General features: G+C 37.0%; 2 protein-coding genes across 2 annotated transcripts; both read right to left on the bottom strand.

Moving 5' to 3' along the window:
* Positions 1-246: 246 nt before the first annotated feature.
* On the bottom strand, positions 247-6,558 carry LOC106110628. The gene is made up of 5 exons (XM_013292513.1): positions 6,335-6,558; positions 4,872-5,723; positions 4,257-4,389; positions 1,549-1,763; positions 247-655 (listed from the first exon to the last, which is right to left on the bottom strand). The coding sequence occupies exons 1-5, from the start codon at positions 6,470-6,472 to the stop codon at positions 392-394; spliced, it is 1,602 nt and encodes a 533-aa protein (XP_013147967.1). The 5' UTR covers positions 6,473-6,558; the 3' UTR covers positions 247-391.
* Positions 6,559-8,115: 1,557 nt separating this feature from the next.
* LOC106110629 lies at positions 8,116-9,281 on the bottom strand. Its single transcript, XM_013292514.1, has one exon. The coding sequence runs from the start codon at positions 9,053-9,055 to the stop codon at positions 8,282-8,284; it is 774 nt and encodes a 257-aa protein (XP_013147968.1). The 5' UTR covers positions 9,056-9,281; the 3' UTR covers positions 8,116-8,281.
* Between the last annotated feature and the right edge of the window lie 392 nt (positions 9,282-9,673).

The raw sequence follows: 9,673 nt of genomic DNA, 5'->3' as shown, positions 1-9,673 counted from the left end.
GCTTTAAATAAAAAAAACAATAGTGAGTAGCCTATGTGTCTTAACTATCATCTACATCTGTACCAAATTGCATCAAAATCTGTTCAGCATTTTAGGCTACAAACTAACAAACATCTATCCATCCAAACTTTTGCATTTATATAAATAAGATTAAGATTAATTTATTAAGGCATGGAACAAGCTTCCGGATACTGTAGTGGCGGCTCCAACAGTCAATGCTTTTAAAAATAGATTAGACAATCTTAAAATCTCCGAGTTTACAACACACACGCATCAGCTAACTAGCTGCTAGTGTGTCACCCAAAATAATAATAAATAATAATAATAATTAATGATTGATGTGATCGAAACAAAATGATTGTACACTTTGAAATTTAACGTAAATGTTCCGTCACACGTGCAGCACTGGCAGACTACTAGGTGTCTGGTAGTAGTGGGGTGTGTCAGTGAGGGTGGTAGCGCCGATGACATCCCCGGCGGCCACCAGCAGCAGTCGCCGGCGGCGGTGGTGGCGCAACAATGACGTCACGGTGGGGAAGCTGCGCTCACCGCGCCGTGCGAAGCCCAGCGCCAGACGCCCGTCGGAGCGCCGTCGTACGCCCACGTTATGCACCTCCCCGCCACACGATACACTCAAAGTGTACGCGTGGTTTGGCTGCAGAAAATGAAAAAAAATTAATCCACGTCACTCCATATATCCCCACTCTTGTGCTCGAGGTAGACTAGACCATAGTTAACTATACTGTCACAATGGGGAATGGTTGCTTTCAGAAATCACTTCCAAGCTAATTGATCTATGTTCATTGTTTATTTTTACATTACTTGAGATATCTTCCTCATTCCAAAAAGAAAAAAACACTACGGATCGAAAATTGCGGCGCCAATTCTACAAAACTTTATCTTCTCGAACAAATTACTACAGCTTTGTTCTGCACTTGTCTATTTTTTCACTTGACTTTCGTTCAACACAATGGAAAGGTCCGGGATAGTAAAAAACAAGTAAATAAAACAAGCAAAGGGTTGACAGGGGTAATAAAAATAAAATCACTCGAGACCTTCCGAATGGATCCGGTCGAGCGTAAAATAGGACACTTTCAATGATGCAGGAATTTCTTGATTCCGAAGCGAAAGGAATTGGTATCCGCGAGACATGTTTGTTTTACGAGTTTGACGTCGTTTGAGACCACTTTATGTTAACCGGAGCGCTGGAGAGTGAGGCGCTGGATATCAATAGACATACGGATATAGCAACCCTTTTTATGTTTACACGCACGAATTAACTTGACTTCTTCAAAGTCTTTGTAACATTTTTAAAGAAATCTTCTGACTGTTGCAAGACTTTATATAGATTTTGGAATCTAAGGTTTTTTTAATTTTTATACACAAACACATACATAAACTACACTTAATAAAACTTTTGGTTAAAAGACAAACCACTGTTTGTCTTTTAAATAAACCTACTTTAAATAACTTCCTTGTAACGCAATGGCGTTAGTTGGCAAGGCGAAGTTATTTAAAGTAGGTGCATTGTTAATAGGCATAGGTTACCTGGCTGGAAGGTCTGAGTACGAAAGCCCCATCAGGTTGTCCCTTAAGCAGATTTTCCGCCTCCGCGCGGTCCACGTTCATATAGAAGGGCTCGTTTTCAACAGGCACCGGCAGAGGGCGCGCCGCCATGTTGCATGTCTTCTTCGTATTCCATTTGTCTTCGTTGTCTTTTGAATCTGTCTCTGAATCTTCTGAATGTGTTCCGTCATTTGTTTCTGGAACACAAAGGGACAAGTTTATTCAAAGGTACAGTTGGAGAAACTGGCGGTGTCGACCTTAAAAACTACAATTGTTTAAACATTTTAAAACGAGACGCGGAACAAAAATCAATATAATGCAGCTAATAAATGTTTCCGTTAATTACTATCCCTTCGTTAACAGTCACTGCTATCAAATTAGCTATTTGTAGGATGAGACAGAATTCGTCTCGTTGCGATAAACGAGGCATTATTTGCTTTAGTGGCATACTGCAGATTGCCGCGACTGTACTACAAAACACCGTAGTACAAAATACCGTAGTATACTAATAGAAAACTATAGTATTCACTCTTCACATGTTACCTTTAACTGATTTGAGTAAAGTCTCACCTGCAACAACATCAGTAAGACAATGAAAGAGTCGATAGAAGATGTCTACTGCGTCTTCAGCGACGCGAGAACCCAGGTTATGGAGCAAGGGCACGCTCACTTTGATCCACCAACACATAGTTATGTCACAACATTGTCAAATCTTCGCATTCATTCTTGATTTATTTACGAAATTATTAATACCCTATCTATTTAATCAAGAAATCTATATTAAAAGACTCTGAATGAGACAGTGGTATATATTTTTTATATGAAAACTCGAGTAACAATTTTTCCATGTACCAGGGCAGTATAAAATCAAGGATATTGTGAAGGTTATGTTAAGACGGCATTGTTTAGGCAGTAGATCATCCTCCGGTGTCGGCAGTTAGTCACCATTAATTACAGACTCAGTCGTTAATGAATCAAGGCTAGGTGTAGGGAGGGAGGGCGGTTGCTAGGCAACCGAGTACACACAGCGCCTTCACGAAGGCTCCATCTTCGTTAACGCCAGATTATGATGGAACGAGCTAATGTTGAACAAACTCACTGGTTATAAAACTTTTTAAAAAGTAATTTTAAACACGTATACAATAAATATTTTACAGCCACATTTAACACTTTTCGTATAACTTGGGATTTAAAACAATATGGTATTGCTTTCCTACGCCGCATCTCAACTAAAAATGTCCCACAAACAAATGTTTTTATTTCGTTTCATTAATAAAAATTCTACGACAATACGCTAGTGACGTACAATCATTATATCGATAAACACAGTGGCATTTTATAAAGTCTAAAAAAATGCTTCGAAGGTAAAATAAAGAAAAAACTAGTCTTTTTCAATAACAGAAAGTACATTAAGCTAGCTTTTAACTCAAGAAACTACTAATTTCGCTAATGATATTCTTTACTATTTTTAAATTTTAAACCGTTCATATATTTCGTTTCGTAAAGAAATACATTTCAACACATCAATAAAATTCAAATAACTAAATTCGTAAACTTACTTAATTTTAACACACATGGTTTTTTATCGACAAATGCCATATTATTCACATCACTACACAGATGTCGTCCACATGATGCTTTGAGAAACAAAAACAAAACGCGCGCGCGTAGTATGAGAAAGTAATAATTTTTTCTTTTTTTCCAAACACAAGTAATTTAATACTAATAATTGTGCGTTAAAGTATTTGTTATTTGAAGATAGTTTTGCATGAAATTACCTGCATATGTATTATTCTAGTCATCCTCCTAAGTAAAGTAGCAAAGTTTACAAGGCGACATCCTGTTGCTATTAAAATACTCCAGGCGTATCGTTTTACTCCGCCTCGGCGATTTTTGCGTATTCCAGATTGACGGCATGAATAATTAAACGTCAGTGCTCACCGCTCCCCCCCCCCCCCCCCTGCCTTGCCTCCTACTGCTACAACTTATTAGATTTCGCTAATTTAATTGCAAGAAGTCGCGCTTTTGAGCGGAACCGCCGTCTCTTACACCGAACCGGTACCGGTGTTAGCGATATCAGCGCCCTGTGGGAGATATCTGCGGTGCCCCCTTTATTAGTACTTTTAGAAGTGTAAACAGGGTTATATATATATCAGACCGAATAATTCATAGATCTATGGCGAATAGAAGAAGGTAAATGTGTGTGTGAAAATTCACTCTTACTTTTATCACAGTAAATCCTTAAATGGGAAAATTAATGATGAAATAAAAATTAAAGTCGGTGTAATAGGCAGCCAACGTTAAATCCGTGTCGGAAATTATGTCGAATAGCATTATTCGTTATTATCATAATTTCCTCGGCTAAGAAACACTTTGGGGCCGGCGATGTCCGCGCCGACATAGAGCCTTCCATTAAGGGCACAATTCCCACGCCCCCCTCCCACAGGCTTCGGGGTCTTTTAGCCACAGGACATCTTAGTTCTTTAACCTTCTCATCGTATTACATCCTAAACTACTACGTAACTTAATTAACTTGATTACTCGTGAATATACTAATTACAAGGTCCTCAGTTCGGTTACCTATACTAAATTTACGACAGACTTACGACTATTGCAGGAAACCAAAACGTGGTTATGAATTGGACTAGGACATACCGCACGAATAAAGAAAACCATCTTTTTATTATTACCTCGTCTCGTTCCAAATCTATTTTCAAAGTAATTCATGATGTATCCGAGCAGAGAGTCTTCGTGGCGGCGGCGCACGTCGCAGTACTCCTGCTGCAGCTGCACAGGCTCCAAGTACTCCTCTACAGGCAGAGTCTAAAACAATAGAAGGTGACCACTAAAGCCCGACGAGGCGACATAGTGGCTGTAGGAGTGCTAGCAAAGACTAAAGTCGAGAGATATAAATTATATAAATTAATAATTTTGTTTTGTTTTGCCATTCGTGCATCACTTAAATAGAGATTTTTAAAAAAGATAGCGGTGTATTAAATGTACTAGTTGAATGTAAACAAACAAAATCGTCGTTTAAGAAATCTAATTAGAACGTAATTTTCATCCGTACTAAATGCGATGTTATTATTGAAGCAAGGCCAAGAAATTATATAATTAAGAGAGGGCAGGCATTTTAAATTATGTTACCGGCGTACGCAAAATATCTTAAATATTTCTGTAACTTGGAAAGATTAAATTAACGGCGATGTAAATGCAAAAGTGAACAAGTAACAATAAAAAAATGCCTTTTCTAAACACGTAAGAGATTAAATAATGAATCAATTAATAAAATTATAATCACTTACATTTTTTTCTTCTTTACTCTCAGCTTTGACGTCATCATTCATTACATGTATGGAATCATACATGTTTAAAACATTATCATTATTTTCATAAATATTTATTTCCTTTTCTTCCTTAGATATTTCGTTACTAGGAGATACTTCTTCATTTCTCCTAAAGAAAGGAAATTTAAAAGACTGAAAAAGCTCCTGAATTTTCACCATGCAAGGTTTAACTTGAACATTGTGGCCACTAGATGGCGTTTCTTTTGTGTCGTTAATATTATTCATTTCGTTATAATTTAAATCTTCATATAAATGATCTTCTATAACATTGTCTGTAATCGGCTCTGGCGATGGCAAAGATTTGTATTTCGTTTTAACTTCTTGCTTTTTACAAGTCTTTGGTATACAGTAACGGTTTGATTTAACTGAGTAATATCCTCTGTCTGTATTGGTTTCTATTTTAGGAAATCTTAATCGAAGGTCAAAGAAAGGGTATTCATATGAACTGAGGCGAAAGAAACTTCTCTTCTTCGCTGTCCCTGTGTCCATCGGCAAATATGACGTTACTGCTTTCTCTGTTCTCTTCTGCTGATTTCTGTATAGAAAACTTTTAGCAGGTACAATCTTCTTTAATATTTCTTCCACAGTATTTACATTAACTTCTTCCCTAGTCTTTCTTACTGTGACCGTCTGGTATTGACTTTCTGGACAAATGTTGGTCTCTTTGCTTACTTTTATTATTTCTTTCTTAGAGCTTGACAAAGTTGATAAATATTTATCTGGGTATTGTTTCAAATCGTTGAGAAAATTGACAATCTTCTTTGCATCAGCCTTCGGCTTCCATAGCTTTATAACACCTTCTGTAACATTCTGTAAAAGAAACACAAGCAGAAGTTATTGAGAAGTACTAAAAGATTCTTTTGAAGTATTTTTTATCGTTTTTATGGCCATAATGTAGGTATAGAATGCAAGTTAAAATGTATGTATCTGCTAATGAGTTAATTCCTCGTTTCTGATGTCCTGGTAGCGGTGATCCTCCCGGTAGTACTAAACAAGTAATCAATTAGGAAGTTCGTCGGCCCTCGCTTCATTAGCCGGCGTGTTTGATTGCCGTTGTCTTTGATGTAACTCGAGCGAATGTAACTGATGATTTCCAGTTCTCGCACTAATCCTATCGCTTGAATTAATTATTGTTTAATGAAACCTAATATTTCAAATGCTTAATGAAATTGGTGTCCATAAGTAATAGTTAATTTTGGTGTTTGTTTCATATGTGTCATCTTTAAATGCTCCAGAGGGATTATCCTCACGGTGTCATATCGTGATTGACTCAATTGTTTTAATTAATCAATTCTCAGAGTGTTGTAAGGTCACATCGTTAATAAATCTTTTCAAAACTGCTTTTATAGTTAAATTTAGATGATGACAATATCGAGGTTTAATACTATGTAACAGTCTCTAAAAACTATAAGAAGCCTTACCGATAAATCTTTTCCATCCAATTGCTTCTCTTTCACAAATTCACAAAACTCCTTCATCTCCCAACGCTGCAGCACTGATAGGACTTGGTCGTGGCTCCATTCTTCCATTTTATTTGACAATTTATTTACTGGTTCCATATTTAACGGCAATTAAAAAATGACACGAATAAACTTGATTTTTTTAATTAATTTTAAATCGTCACTAAAATGCACAACAGGAATGTTTCAATATTAATTTATTTGAGTTACTTTCGTTTCATTATCTTAAAAATCATTTGATTCTTCAGCTTTTTTCGATCCTTAGAACCTTTCCCACTAATTTGCACTAAAACACGTAAAAGGAGTAAATCAAAATCGATACTTTCAAAGACATCACCACTGTAAGACAGCACATAACGCGTGCAAGGCTCAATATAATCAAATGTCCCATTGAGAGGACGGAGCAAAGCTACTAATTAGAGTCCACACAAAGCGACCTCTCCAGTGTCGACAGGCTGCCTTGCGAGTGCCCAACTCGAGCCTACATTTGCTTGATTGGACGTCTGTGTTTGATCTATCAAAACAGACACAGAGTAGTTTCTACGTTTTATCAATCCTGTACAGACGTGTTAATTTGCTATACAAACATTACGTATTACTCTGTGTACAGCTATGGTCCTAATTAATCCTGTAATTTGTAGTATGTGGTCAGATAACTATCAGATGTTATATCCATAACTTTTATGAGGCAATGACCTCCATTTTGACCTGTCCCAGGGCTCCTAATTAGGTTATAGCTCTCCCCACTTGACCTCATATTATCAAGTTATCTTAAACACGTTATTGCCGTGAGGTCGCTTTAATATGCGGATATATTACCACACATTCTAGTAGTTTATTTCAGATTATGAAATGTTTTGTAATAATAGGAAGAAACTGTTAAAATAAAAACTTTAGATTAGAAGAAAGGAGACGCAAGTAAAGAAGGAAAAAACTATTTTTGAGGTCTTTTATTTTACATCTTTAAATCTTAATTTTAAAACAAAATGTAATAGTTTTTGTTATTCAATATCAAAGTATTTTACTTCCGAATACACATATGAAGTCGTAAGTACACGTTAGTCAAAGTGCAACAAGGGTCAACTGTGCAGATGATGTCATTCATTTAGATGTCTGACTTCGCACTCCTTCCCACAATAGTATTTACTCGTATGAAATAATAATTTTTTTGCACTTAACTATGTGTAATAATAACGCATTTAGTTATAGTTAAGATTAGAAGTTATGAGATAACCCTTTTTCGATATCATCGAGTTATCGAAAAGTCATCGAATGAAAATTAACAAAATATCTAGCTTTTGTTGCTTTCTTCTATTGATAGTAATATTTATCTTAGACTAGCTGTTCCCGTGCGACTTCATCCGCATGAATTTATGAAAATTTTATTTTATTGTTTACATTTGACAAATCATCAATAGCAAATGTCAAAATGACATGACAAACCTTAGCAATCTTGCTTCCTTGATGTTGGCAGCAACTTATGGTCTCTTTCCCACGTTAGGGTTATTATCCAAAATATTTACCCCCTAAGTTTAATTGCGTGAAAATATATAGCCTAAAGCGTAACGTAAGTGTAGGGCTTTTTATTAAAAAAGGAATTATTAAAAAATATGGGGTAATTGCAGACATCCTAGGCAACAAAGAAGTATGTGTTTACGCTTTATAATAGTGTAGATATAGATATCTACTTTAATAAAATACTATAAAATGAAAACACAACTAAGGTAAAGGCATTTATTTATAGAAAAAAATATTTACAAATAATCATTATTCACTAAAGTTATCAGAACAATATCAAAATTCCTTTTATTTACGTTATCAGCTCTTATCGGTAAAAGATAAAATTGCACGCAAAATTAATACTGAGCCATATATCTATTTTTTAATACGATTGCGTTCAATAAAGCTTCAACTTATCCTGCAGAGTACGTCATACATCTTGTGAACTACCTCAGCGCCGCCAAAGCCGATATAGCAGGCATTGTGACTAGGATGCACCTTCCCTGGAGTGATGGACAGCTGATGCCGCGCCCGCCCCACGTACAGCGTCTCCCCAGACATCGTCTTCCCCCCGGGAATAGCACCGGGTGGTACATTCCCATTAGACGCCGGCACCCATCGCAAGTTCTCCGGCCTCGCACAGAGTACTTCGATATTCTGCACCGGGATCTCCTTGCCATTGTACATAACAGAAGCAGCGTTATGTCTCACAGAGAGCTTTCCGGGGATGAGATCTCCGTTGTGCCAAGACCTGATTACCCAGAGCGGGCTTCCATCCCAGCCTTCATGTCCGCCGAGCACCGCTTTGCCTGTCAGATGTCCCGCTGTCGTTGCTGTCGTGGGAATCCAATCGAAGTCTCCAGAACTCTCAGCTATCTGCACCGGTTCCGTGCTGGTCGCTGCAGTTTCCCCATGGTATATGTAGTTGGTTATATAAGTAGGTTGGCTGGCAGGCTCGTGTGGGATGGGAACTGGTACCATCATGGTCCCCGGCACGAAGTACGGGTAGGGGGCGGGCTGGCCGCTCTGACTGTGATCTGGTGCTGGAGGATACTGGTGCGAATGCTGAGGAGGTTGGTAAGAAGACGAAGGTGGTGGGTAGCTGTAGGGGGGAGGGATGGGCCAGGGTGGAGGAGCGCCGTAGTACGGAGGCGGTGGCGGGCCGGGTGGAGGATAACTCATTTTTACACTTTTGTGTGGAAAACCTTAAACACCTTTCTCACTTCACTGGTAGTCGAAAGTACTGGTGAGTGTTATCTTGAACCAATTTATTTATAGAGTTTATCAGGTATCTTATCTCGGTCAGAGATAAACCTGTCCGCGTTCGACATATTTATTTGAATCATACAATATAAGTCACTATTCTTTGTATTTTACAAAAACAAAACAATAAGAGCTAACACTCATGATAAAGAAATAGAAGCTAAATGTTGAGACATCTAGAAATACCAAAAAAGCAGACTGTAGCTGTGTGCTGGTTACTGGCTTTATAAGAAAATCACTATATTACTTTCAAATACTTTATTTTCATTTACAAATAACCCCTTAAAAATAATTCAAATAACTTACACTTAAATAAATTAAGTTAATCGTGTCTTAAGGAAACTTTGTTAATTTTAGAAAGGGAACATGTTAAATGTTTATTTACACAGTTAAAAATATAATATACACAAACTATATTATAAAAAATCGTTGTAACTAATTTAAACAACACTGAGCACATAATTATTATAAATGTATTACCAAAATAAGTAAGTAAAGTGATCTTTTTTACTTTAATTATTAGATTCAATTTTATTC

This window comes from Papilio polytes, unplaced genomic scaffold (assembly GCF_000836215.1).
Source record: "Papilio polytes unplaced genomic scaffold, Ppol_1.0 DF824213.1, whole genome shotgun sequence".
NCBI classification, from domain to species: domain Eukaryota; kingdom Metazoa; phylum Arthropoda; class Insecta; order Lepidoptera; family Papilionidae; genus Papilio; species Papilio polytes.
This window is presented reverse-complemented; position numbering and strand designations above follow the sequence as displayed.